The sequence below is a fragment of the Cyprinodon variegatus genome, unplaced genomic scaffold, assembly GCF_000732505.1.
Source record: "Cyprinodon variegatus isolate N-32 unplaced genomic scaffold, C_variegatus-1.0 Scaffold260, whole genome shotgun sequence".
NCBI classification, from domain to species: domain Eukaryota; kingdom Metazoa; phylum Chordata; class Actinopteri; order Cyprinodontiformes; family Cyprinodontidae; genus Cyprinodon; species Cyprinodon variegatus.
In genome coordinates, this window is record NW_015150713.1 from 830,911 (window position 1) to 843,920 (window position 13,010).

General features: G+C 37.4%; 2 protein-coding genes across 2 annotated transcripts in view; both read right to left on the minus strand.

Moving 5' to 3' along the window:
- Positions 1 to 1,701, minus strand: part of sept5 (septin 5) — a 24,794-nt gene extending 23,093 nt beyond the window's left edge. Inside the window, exons 1-2 of the mRNA XM_015382597.1 lie at positions 1,559 to 1,701; positions 1,405 to 1,418 (exon numbers count right to left, since the gene is read on the minus strand). Coding sequence (XP_015238083.1) covers positions 1,405 to 1,418; positions 1,559 to 1,604 — 60 coding nt within the window. The 5' untranslated portion in view covers positions 1,605 to 1,701. The remainder of the gene's footprint in view (positions 1 to 1,404; positions 1,419 to 1,558) is intronic.
- Positions 1,702 to 2,963: 1,262 nt separating this feature from the next.
- sept2 (septin 2) overlaps positions 2,964 to 13,010 on the minus strand; it is a 35,167-nt gene continuing 25,120 nt past the window's right edge. Inside the window, exons 8-12 of the mRNA XM_015382583.1 lie at positions 6,744 to 6,845; positions 6,512 to 6,657; positions 6,234 to 6,317; positions 6,080 to 6,137; positions 2,964 to 3,998 (exon numbers count right to left, since the gene is read on the minus strand). Coding sequence (XP_015238069.1) covers positions 3,933 to 3,998; positions 6,080 to 6,137; positions 6,234 to 6,317; positions 6,512 to 6,657; positions 6,744 to 6,845 — 456 coding nt within the window. The 3' untranslated portion in view covers positions 2,964 to 3,932. The remainder of the gene's footprint in view (positions 3,999 to 6,079; positions 6,138 to 6,233; positions 6,318 to 6,511; positions 6,658 to 6,743; positions 6,846 to 13,010) is intronic.

The following is a 13,010-nucleotide window of genomic DNA, read 5'->3' on the forward strand; positions in this document are numbered from 1 at the left end:
ATGCAAAATGTAATCTTTACCTGACCGTATAACCTTTACACGGCGAAATTTTGGGTCACTAGCTAAAACCTTTATGTTTCACATTAATAAAAAACTATACACATTATCCCACAGCAATAAGAGGATTTACATACTGTAATGATGTGTTCTAAATGTACAAGGTAAAAACAAAATAAAAGTAAATATCCTAATAATAAAATAATGGTAATTTTACTATTAAGGGAAGAAAGCTATCCACTCTTAAATGACCATGAGGAAAATGTACTTTTTATCTCCTTGTTAAATCTTGAGTTTAGTTCAATAACTACATCTCTTGGTTTAATTTTAAATACTACAGCTATGCCCCATTACTACAAACCAAATAAAATCTAGAAATCACTTAAACATAAGCTATCAGACCACATGAAGTAGGCTAAAGGATCTGAAAAGCAATAAATTATAAATATTATATCAAAATAAAATTAAAATAAAGGACTGCCTCCTATCTGCCGATGAAATAAAATCCTAAATCCTTTGAGCATTTATGGGATAAAACTAAAATAACATTTTTTGAAAAAGAACAGCCTAAGACAAAACACGGGGGTTTGTCTGCTTCGAGACTCATGCAACATTTTATTACAATAATAAAATCTGCTGTTTAGAAAAAATATTCTGAGACAGAAAGTGAACAGGTACAACATCAACACATCTGAAATGAAGGTTTGGGATTGGCCTAGTCCAAGTCTGGGCTTTAATCTGATTGAGATGTTGCTTGTTCTCATCCAAAAACCCAGCAGTTGGCTCAATTAAACACTTTTACAGATTTCCTTAACAGGGGCGTGAAAGGCATATTTCCAGATACTGCTTAGTGACTTTAATCAATAGATAAAACCATCATTCAAACACTGCCTCCTGTATAAACTATATGGTGATCTGTGACATTTCAATATGATTTTTAAAAAAAATAAATAGAAGCACTTACAGATAATATTCTCTAGTGAGATGCATCCATCTCAGTGGTGTAAAATAGAAAGAGGATGAGGAGGGGGAGGAGAAACGCCTGGGGTCACCAGAGACCCGACCTCTCCTGAAGGCTCACGTGGCTGCTGCGTTTTTCAGATGAACAATGGTCATAAAGGTTTCACTAAATACAGCAGGCAGTTAATAAGCTGTTTATCTTAAAGTAGGTCATTTCACCAGAGGACTCTGACCAATAATGGTTGATAAATGAGCAGAGGAGGATGCTGGCGGAGGATGCTGCGGTCTGGGTACCATGTTGGAGTCTAAAAATGAACTGTGATTGTCTGGATCATTTTGGCACATCTGTCCCCTGTATCCGCACATTAAAACGCTCCTATAACGGATTATCCCCCCGATAATCTCTTATAGTAAACGTGATTAGATCAGCATTAAATGATCTCCTACCTCCGCGCTGTCCTCTGTTGGCCGATGGATGAGGAGGCGCAGGTGCAAGGATGCGGAGCGACGCCCAGACAGACACAAACATGAAGCAATCAGCGTCTATTCTTCATCATTAGAATGCAATATAGCTATAAATAAAAATGATCACCGTGCTCACCTGTTTTAACCGGAATCCGGCTTTTGTACCTGATGTTACTCGTCATGTTTGACCCTCTTTTCTCCTTTGGTTTCCACTAGAAGCGGCGTTTCAGCCTCGCCTCCTAAAGCCCGAACAGACAGCAGGAGGGCGGGCAGAGCTGACAGCAGGGAGCTCCTCCTCCATCAACGAGCTCGCCACACAAATACATACATGGATAAATATTCTCAGATATTCAAATAACATTAAAACGTCATCAAATAAAAAAAACAACAAACACTAAATTTCTCAAATATGTGTAATTATGATTTATAAGCATGATTATTTCAGAATTTAAGTATTCAATACTCTTTTTTTAATGCAAATTTAGGTGTTTAATTTTCATATTTTGGCTTACCGTTAAATTAGTGGGCGGGAACTAAAACCACTATCGACATATGATTGGTTCGTAATTAGAGTCAATGTCAGTAGAGCCAATCAGATCTTAGGGTCGGTTTGATGACACACTGACAGTTTTAACCACGTATGAAGCGCTACGGTATGGAGGACCAACTCTGCCATATTTAAAAAAATACAGAAATAAATAAATGCTCAATAAATGAGTAAGCATACAATTAATTGCCCCCAAAAATACAATAAACAAATAAATGTAGGTAGAAATTAAATCATACAGTGAGACATACATGTATATATCTCTTTTAATTAGGTTCTTTATTTATTCGCCTTTGTAATAATTACTTTATTGTCCACTATAATTTTCCAACTTTATTTATTATTGTTTATTGATGTACAAGTGATTACATTTTTGTTTTATTCTTCCTTTGTATTTTTTTACACTATTTTTTTCAACTGCATTTATTTCTGCCTGTCGTTTTTACATTTCTGTATGCATTTCTGCCTCATTATGCAAATGAGGAAGGGTTGTGTCTTACAGGGTTCACTTTCACACAAAGTGTGAAATAAATTAATTTTGAAACAAGTCTGAATCGATGTAGGCGTCTTATTATGCTTCACTTGTAATTCCTTGACAAAATTGCCTTAAGGTTGAATCAAAAATACATTTGGATTCCTTGCTTAAACCTGGAAGTCCACGGTTTAAGTGTCAGATCTTTAAAGAAGTTTAACAGAAGAAAATTCATAAGAAATTATGATTTTCTTTAATTTTAAATAGAATATTTAAAAGCAATTTGAAGAATTGATTTTGTAGTTTAGATTATATATCAAAAATTGTCATGGTCCTTCGTCGTTGTCCTCCTTATGGCAAAAGAAAATGCTACAGGAAGCAAACAAGATGGAGATCCTACAGGAAGAAAACCAGACAAAACAAAACATCCCACATCAGGAAAGCATCCAGTTGCTTTAATTAAGCTCTAATTAAGGAATTCTAAACTGGATGTATAAAAAAAAACACCCAAAAAACATTTACTTTAGTTATCAACAGACTTTATTTCAGAAAAAATACAAAATAGATTGTTGACAGCTAAATACAAGTCCTTTATGGCACATAGTTAAGAAATTAACTCAAGAAAGAGACATTAAGGATGACAATGGCACATGAGTTTGGCAGCATTAGTTGAGTACTTTTGTGGTACAGCTGTTTTTCACAAAAGAAGGGGGTTTACATAAAGTTAAATAATGCATCCAATACGTTTCTTTTTCAAGAAAACAAATTATAAATCTGTTGGAACTGCAAGTGTAGTGTACAAATAGATTTAACCTGTTAAGAAATATAGACACAAGATCTTATATTTTTATTCTGCAGTTTGGCACTAACGTTACAAAGATACATACAAGCATGTGATTCATTCTAAGATGGGGTGGTCTCTATACTAACCAGAGGGACAAAAATTAAACTGTTAACAGTAAAGTTCAGCTGAAGTCATCATGCTGGATAGAAACCGTTTAGCTGATGTGCTCAGTTGAGATTAATGGAGGAAAACAGGCTGAATATGTGAGAGGATAAAAGAAAAACAGGCAAACAAAATATCTTTCGGCTTTATTTTAAAACACGGTTAAAGAAAAACAAAAAGAAACTGGTGCTATGATTCACATGTAATGTAAAGTCACACGTTAGCAACGTCTCTTAGTACCGCTTTTAATGGGTATAACAGACAAAGATGTAAAGTTAATTAAGGGAAAAATGTTCATGATATTCCACTTATTCTTTTCTTAATATATTTTCAGGTTAAAAAAAACAAACAGAAAACAAAGAAATAACAAACAAATCAATGTGGCTCTCCAGGCAGCTGGTGGATGGATGCTGAAAGGAAAAAATAAAGAGGAAGGATGGGTGTGAAGAAGATGAATGTCCTGGTGGGATTCCTACTGTAAGCTGCTGGAGGGTTCCTGTCGCTCTGTGATGATATGAGAGAGCTTCCCTCCAGCTCAAACTCCTTTACTCATCAGATTTCATCTTCATCTGAGCCTGCATCTGAGCAAGCATCTCCTGCATACGCCTCAGCTACAGAGAGAGAAAAAAACAAAACAATCATTTTTAAAATGCAGTTAGAAAAATACCTCTTAAAGAGTGTTGTATCAGAGGGAAATTAAAAGTTTTTTGTTTTTTTTAATCAGGAAAAAAATGCTCCTAAATGTTTATGCATATTTCTGTTATTTTCAAATTTAATAACATCACAAGTGATTAACTCTATATGAAACACTACATAATTTTAAAACATCAATCATTAGTTTTTACTAAATACAACTTGTTAAATATCTGTTGCGAATGATAACTGTAAAGAAGATTTTCTTCATCTTGTGAACTGATCTTTACATGTTTTATTACATGTTTGGCAAAGTCTTTATTTGCCAACATTTGAGATATTGATTATGCCTAATACTGTCCAACAGATCTGCTTTAAGGATTTCCCTGTATTCTGCTCCACCTTCCCATTAACTGTGGCCAGCATTCTTGTCCCTGCTGAGGAAGAACATCCTACATCCAACAGCCCAGTGGTGCCACAGCCGTGTCTAATTGTTAGGATGATGTTTACGGGGATTATGTGCAACTTTATATGCAGGCCAAACAGTTCAATTTTAGAGACAAATGCCCAGAACACCTTCTGCTATGTGCTGGCCGGTCTGATAAAAGACAAAGAGATACAATGAATTTAGGTTTTTAAACGTGACTAAATAGAAAATAATTCAAAAGTGAGGAAAATGTTTTCCAAGCTCTGTATTCTACACAGCTTCCTTGGCTCCTGCTATGCTATACTATTTATTCACCACCATTTCTTCGGTTCTAGTTGGTGTTGCATACCGATACTAGTTTTGGGCGGGGCCCAAATACTGTACTAAAATGGTGGTATTGTTATCTGAGAGTATCGACAAATAGGGCACTGATACCATAATGAGAGCCAAAAGTTTATTCAACTATTGTCACCCATTCCAGGTAGGCAATACAAAGTTCTACTGGATTCACTTTGTATTTGTCTTTTTCCTGCTTCACAAAGGTAGGCAGCAGCTTGACAAAGCCATGATGGCAATTATTTTACATCCAAGCAGTATGCAGTTCTTCATATATATATATACACACATTTATTTCAAACAGATGGTATCGGTATCAGCCAATACCGCACAGCCAGGTATCGGGTATCAGCGCAACACTAGTTCTAGTTCATTTTGGCTCCTTGATTTGTTGTTCTTCAATGCTTTTAGATTGTTTGTTAATATGTTGAAACTATCCTGTGAAAAAACAGATAAACCTACTTTTACTCTAGCCTTTGAACACTATTTGTTTTTCATGAATGATTCTTTTCTAGGTCTTAGGAACAACAAACATGTGGTAGTAAACATTAATTAAATGCAACATTAGTATATTTATTAACATCTAAACAATATTTGCTTTATATAAGGCTTTAACTTTTTTTTTCCAAGTAGTGAACTTTTTATTTTTTATTTTGAGAGCTACTAGTACCAGTAGTAATAATCAAACAATTGTCCCAAATCAATCAAGATTCAAATACGGTGGATCAATTCACCCAGTTCCCTAACTCTAGCTGCTGAATCAGTTCAACTTATATTAGTTCATCACTCTTTTAAGGAGTGCGCATTAATTCCTGTCAGCAAAGCTTCTAAGAACATAGGAAGTGGCTGCAGTGATATTTTTCTCTCACCACAACCGTTAAGACTAGTAAAAATGTACCACTGTCCCTCAAGGCTTTGTGTTACTGAGGTCATTTCCATTATATTGCAAGAACATTCAGGGAGGAAATGATGTCAAATCCTGAAGGGTGATTAAACGGGACCCGGCTTTCTAGAGTGCAACAGTAAAACCAACAGGCCAATCAAGAGCAGAAGACAGGCTACAGTCTAATGATTGGTACGCTCCACAGCCTAGAAGCTAAACAATATTAACAGAGAACAAAAAAAAGGAAAAAGATATTTTCTAGTATTAAATAAAGAAGGATTCATAGGGGAACCAAGGGGAAGGGCAGAAAAGATGAGGAGAGAATAAAACAGATTTTTCATTAAGGTATCTATATAAAAGCATGTTGGAGAGAACAGAAAGCACCAGTTAGAGTAACTCCCTTATGTTTTTACCTCCAGCTCTTTCTGTAACAGAATCTGGTCTTTATCCACCACATCCTCATCCACAGCTCTGTAGGAAAAACAGAACAATATAAAACAATTCACTGAGAACGAAAATGGATAAAAACTAGTGAAAATGTTTTGTTGATTTTATGCAGCATCTCACCTGCCAGCTCTCTTCAGTCTCTCTGACCGGAAGTTCTCATAATGCAGATCCTGAGTTACTTCCTGGAGGTCTTGCATGTGGGTCCTAAAACCAGCAACAACAAAAAAAAACAATCAGACACTTGGCCACAAGAGGACAGTATAGCTCTGCTTTAAATGACTTTCTGGGACTTATTCAAACAACAATAGTTTTCTTTTAAGTTTTCAGACCTTTCCTGGAAAAACAAACAAAAAAAACAAACAAACAAGCTAAGAGGTTTTATTATAAAAAAAACTCACACAAGCATGGTACGTAATTTCAGAAAGTCATTGTGCTCTGGATTTTCCACCTCCACTACGCCCCATGGGTACAGACGGCCACGAATCTTCTTTCCTTTCACCTCAATCAGTTGGTTGGACCCGATCACAGCAAAGGGGACGCTTGCCTGAAAACAGTCATTGAAATTCAGCAGTAAAATATCAATTGTCCAATATGTTCAGAAAGGGCAGTCATGAGCTGCCATCCTCCCACCTTTAGCACTCTGGTCTGCTCCTTGAACTCCTCATCTTCATCAGAGTCTGCGTCGGGTAGCTGATAAATTTTGATCCCCTGCTCGGCGATTTCATCAAGGATCTGATAGTTTGAAAGGAAAGCATACAGTGAGGCTGAGGTATGGTGATCCTACCAATGCCTGGGAACTAAACCAGCTGGAACAGGGCAGATAGAAACAGAACTCAGAGCAATATTAGAGGTGGAGCTTTGTTTGTTCAAGTTCTATTTTAAATTCTATTTTATATTTTTACAGCAAATGTCCACATTTTTGCTAGATTTTGCAGAAACTTTGAAATCAATATAGATGAATATCTAGCTTGATTTCCTTTACATTCTGTTACTTTACAGCTACAAACCTCAACACATCTTATTAAAACTGCGTGAGAGAACAGTTGTGCAATAACAAAAACTTAAATGTGTGGCATTTGACAGAACAAATCCTTCCTTTAGAAAATAGCACCACGTCAGTCAAGATGACAAAGAGTGTGTAACCTTTAACACGTTTTGATTTCTATTGCATTTAGGACTGGACTTGCCATAACATATGAAACACATGAACATACTAACACATGAATTTCTTCAATTTAATCCATTTCACAGTAGCACTGGTTACATATTTTAGAGTCCCTTTCCAGCGGGAAATGTAAAACTTGTTTTTTAAGGATTTCACCGTTCTCCATTTAGCTTCCAAATAACTCTGACCAGATGTCGCTAATAGTAAAATAAAATAAAAATATATATCCCCACTCCATTACTCTGCCACCACTGTGCGTAATCATAATTGTTTTGCAGTTAAAATATTAAGGTCCCATCTCCCCAGATCTCCATCCTCATTACCTGCTTCTCTTCATGTTGTGAGGTCAAACATACACTGGAATTCTGATTGTTTTCTTTTAAAAAAATTTCTCATCTTGGCAGCCTTGCATAATTACCAGCTTTGCAAAGTGCGTCACATAATAGCCCAACAGATTCTTCCCACCTGAGGTGTTCTGCAGCTCATCTGGCGTTACCACGGGGCTCTTTGCTGCTTTTCCGATTGTTAGCCTGACTCAGCTTAAGGGCAAGGTTGATAGACGTGTTTTTGTGTGTTTGCAGTAGTGCCATGCATGTTTTAGTTTTCAGAGGTATAACTTAGCTGTTTTGAAAATTGGGTTTGACTTTTATAAGCAAACCTAACTTGTATCTTGGTGTTTATGAGTCTGTTATTTCCCCTAATATAACCTGCCAAACCTATAAGGCAGGCCTGCCTAAACTCAGTCCTCAAGGGCTGCTGTCCTGCAGGTTTCAGGGGTTTCCCTCCTTTAGCACAGCGGATTCTGATTATTAAAGTTCAGCAAAAACCTGTTTATCGGCTATCAATGAAAATCAGCTGTGGGGGAGCAGAAAACCTCTAAAACCTGCAGGACAGCAGCCCTCGAGGACCGAATTAGGGCATGTCTTCCACACAAGTCTGGATATAAATAATATATCTGGATATGAAATAAATTGAACATTATTGATCTCACATTGGAGAAATTTATCTCTGCATTTAACCCCCTCTTGGGGGGGGGCTGCCAATGTGCGGCGTCCGGGGATCCAGAGTGGGGGATCGAACTCCCAATCTCAGGATTCAAAGCCCTATGCCCTAACCAATAGGCCACCACTCCACTCCAATTAATAAGAATAATAGAAATAACCAATAGAAATAGGGCTACATTGAAGTATCTATAAGTAAATACTGGCACATAACATCACAGAAGAAACAGAAATCTGTTTTCTATTATACAGATGTAATAACTTCAGCTTTCACTCACTTGGTTTACAGTAACTTGAAGATTTGTTTAAAGGCTTGTTGTTGCAGCAACATGTTTAATTAAAGTTCTGCTGTAGAGGAAGAAGGGTTAAAGAGCAAAGGAGTAGACAGGTGAAATAATAACCTTCTGCATGTGGATTCAAGCTCTAAATAAGTACAAAAAATGTCTCTCCCTCCTCCTTTCTTCTCGGACCGGTAAAGAAACAAGTTAAAACAAAGGTGCTTTTTTCTCCGATACCTCGGGGACAGATGCTAGTATTTATTATTCTAAACATCAAAGCTGCATTTTTCTTTTGTTTTCTCAAGAGGAAAATTGTCATATTCACATTGTGCTTCTATGTAGCGGAGCCAAAAAATGTCAAGTGTTGTTTTAGGGGGGTCTTTCATGTGCTGTCGTATGTATGGGACAGTAATGAGTCAGCCGGGAAGTGTGTGCAGGTTTGAGTCTGTTTGGCAGCGCCTTGTTATCTCAGTAAGCTCTGGATGCTGTGTGTGTGTGTGAGAGATAGTGTACGTGGGGTGAGCTGGGTATTGTTTTGGTACAGATCTATAAACAAACAAGATTTGCAGAACTCAGAGGAGAGCGTGACACCGGACCTGAGCCGCTCATGTATTCAAACACATGCGATGTACAGAAGCACTGTACATGGGGGGGTAGCTAGATAAGCATAACTGTGGTGGGCGCTGAACACAAAGAATTTGGGAAAACTGTAAGCACAGAAGGAAAAATAAACCTGCAACACAATGACAGGAAAACAATCAGGCAAACAACATATTGCTGCAAGCATAAGCACATAAGACAAAGAAGGAAAAATAAAACGGTAAAACTTAACCAGAAACGCAGGTAAAGTAAAATAAAGAGATCAAAGGAAACTACATATAAATCCCTGAAAACTTCATTGGGTCATTCCTGAAGCACAGTTCTGTAGTCTGTCATCATCTGTTTACAGCCCCTTCTAATCCAAAATGTCTGTTTACCTGAATTATTCTGTTCCGTAAGGTGTGCTTAAAGGAGGCTGACACCTGTAATCAAGACCTCCCGTGGATCATGAGCTGCCAAAATCACCGCCTGCTGCAAATCCCTGTTGTCTCCTGCTGATTTACTGTACACAGTGTAGGCCTTAATTCCTAATGTTACTCCAGACTCTACTCAAGCAAGCTGTATATTTTAGTTGGCTCATGCATGCTGGCAGCAGAGGCCATTTTGATTTTTATGACCATCCTGCTGGGTTATAAAACAACACTCCTCCACTGCACCCCCTTAATGTTGTTATGTTTGGCAGTAGAGGGCCACTCAGTCCCGTCAGGTTGACCTATCAATGATTCAAATTGCAGGGTTCCTACATGTTCTACATGTAAATATTCCAGACTTTTCTATGTCCACTTTTAGACCCTGGTTCTTTATGTTCATTTTATAATATAACATACCAAAGTTCACCAAGAACTCATGGCAGATGTTTCAACAGTGAGCAGATTTATGTATGAAACCTGGGAAAACAAACTGCCAGTAAGGGAGATGGGTAGGACACGGTAAAGAAGCGGAGGACATCATTAGCAAAGCAGGAAGGTCACAAGGAGGAAAGGAGAAACATTTAGAAGTAAGACATAAGGAAGGTTTATGCATTAAAGAAGTGATATAAGGACATAATAAAATATTTTATATCTCTTATGGTCATCAGTCATCTGATTCCAGATTTAATTAACTTTGTCGCAGTATACATAAAACCAAATTACTATCACTTTAATATGTTTGGCTCCGGTTAAAGAAAGTGGAGCATTGTGCATATACGACACTAAGAAAACAGGTCAGGGACTTTAAAACTGGCCTGAGTCATTGCAAACATGGGTTTATAAAAAAAAAGTAAGGATCAGACAGTTCTCCAAATAGCAGCGTTAAATGCATTGCAGTGGGGGGTTTTTTGTGGCCCTAATATAGCAATACCTGCAGCTCTATACATAGAAATAATTATATGGGGAGATGTGGTGGAAGACGTGGCTGAGCAATCTTTCTGCAACAGAGGGGAAGGTTGAACCAAAACCACCAATCAAAACAAGATGCAAACCCATAATTAAAGGGATCAACATTTTTCACCACGTCAGCCGCAAACGGGAGCAGTGTTTTTCTGATTTGTCCGTTTTCACCAGCAAACCCACAAAAACAAGTGAGTCAGACACCTGCCAAACAATTCTCACAAAAGAAAAACATCAAAATGCTGCCAACATATTTATTATTGCCCTGGTTTCTCATAGGCCTCCAGAGGACAGAGCTGATTTTCCTCTAACCTGGCATGTTGCATGTCTCCATTAAACTCAGTGCAACAATACTTGGAAGTGTACGAAGGCATTCCAAGAAAATCAACAATGTACACGGAGGGGAAAAAAAACGAGACAAAACAATTAAATTGGATCTTAATGCTAATCTACCTAGATCGAAAAGAGAATTTAGACTTGCAGGAAGCAGGGCAGTGACACTTCGACGTGATGTTTATGCAACAGCCCAGCTCCCTGCCAGCCTCAGGGGACTGACCACAGGAATGAACCGGCTGTAAATAAGCATATCTGATCAGCTTTTAACTGGATTCTTTTTGACAGAACTTCTAAACCCCTGAACCTTTAGTTTCTTCTTATAAAAAAAAAAAAAATTCCCACTTCAACACTACAAGTTTTTGTTTTTCTTTAATAACCCCATGATGACACCTCTGTGGTAATTAAAACAGAGGAAAGAGAAAAGTGCTTTAAAGCGAAGAATAACTAACGATGGACCAACTGGTGAGACAATGCTTGGTAAGGGGTCAAGGGACTGGGGCCCTGTTTTTCCAAGGCTGAAGAATTTATTAAAGGAAAACCCTGGCCACTATGATTGCTCTGTGATCCTAATAACATTCCAGTAGATGCAAACAGCTGCCTGCTCTGTGCCGGACAAATCTACAGCTCCTTTCAAAGGAATTATTCCCTCATACCTTTTGCCATGTTAAAATTACAAACAATAATTGTTCTTAGAAAACAAACACACCTTTGATGGTTTACAAATTAAAAATTAGTACATAGTATAGAAGTGAATGGATAAATAATTTTAATTCGTTTTTTAAAAGAAAAACAAGAAAAGTGTAGCATGCACCTGTTATAGCCCTTCTGAGACAAAACTTTTATAACCACTTTTAGACTTAGACATTTTAATTTTTTATACCCAGAGTGTTTCTAAAGTGCAGCAGTGATCGAATAAAAACATGATGATCAAATGTAAACATAAGTCTGGTATATAATTTAGTTTTCCAACATTGTGCATCTTTTTTTTTTTTTAACCCCATTTTATACAGCATTCAGCACCTAATGGCTAATGGGGAAGAAGCTGTTTTGGAATCTGTTGGACCTGCATCGGATGCTTTGAAGCCTCTTTCTTCCTAAAGGTAAGCAGGGAGAACAGTCCATGGTGGGGGGTGAGGGGTCATTTATGATGTTACAGGCTTGGGACACGCAGTGCTGGGATGAAATGTCTTTAATGGAGGGAAGTGGAGCCCTGATGATCTTGTCTGTAGTTCTCACTACTCTCCTCACCAGCTTCTAGTCTGAGGAGCTGCAGCCTCCACATCATACAGTGAAACGGATGGTCAGAACGCTCTCTATGGTGCTTCTGCAGAAGGTGGTGAGGATGGGTGGGGGCAGGTGGGCTCTCCTCATCCTCTTTAGGAAGTAAAAGCGCTTTTGTGCCCTTTTGACCAGTGAGGTGGTGTTTACAGTCCAGGCGAAGTTGTCTTTAGTTTACATCTTTGATGTCCCCTACATGGCGCTTACCAAACGTCTTAAAGGTTGATTTTAAATTAGGCTTTCTTCTCGGCACTTATCCATGGAAATCGCAACTTCAACAGATTTTCGCACCAGAAAGTTTAACTTGGTGCAATGAAATAATTGAAGGTTTGCTCCCATTTAAATGTAACCCTGCTTTTATGACATCAAAACAGTTTAGTAAAGACTATAATAGAATAGAATAGGAAATCCCTTTATTTTTCCACAACGGGGAAATTCTGGTGTTACCGCAGAAAAAACATTATAGAGAAAAATTGTCACACAAATGTGGACCTTAGAACAATGTGTAAAAATAACATAATAGTGAAGTCAATATTGTACTGCAAAGTGTTTTAACAATATAAATACTGTGCACCTGGAGAATAAGCTAAAGCACAATAGGTTGCAATAGAAAACACTATAAAGAAAAGATCTTAATAATTCTACAAGTCAAACACTATAGAGAACATTGAACCATGCAATCTTTAATTTATAGCTTAGATGATTAATTCCAAAAATAAAGATTTGATCAAGTAAAAATGTAACCTTATTTCTCTCTAGTTTACCAATCTTTGTCTTTCAAAGCTTAATCTGCATAACCCTAAAACACATATGAACAAATGATTGTGTGTCTGCAGGAAAAGCCATCAGGATGATATCTATATATATAT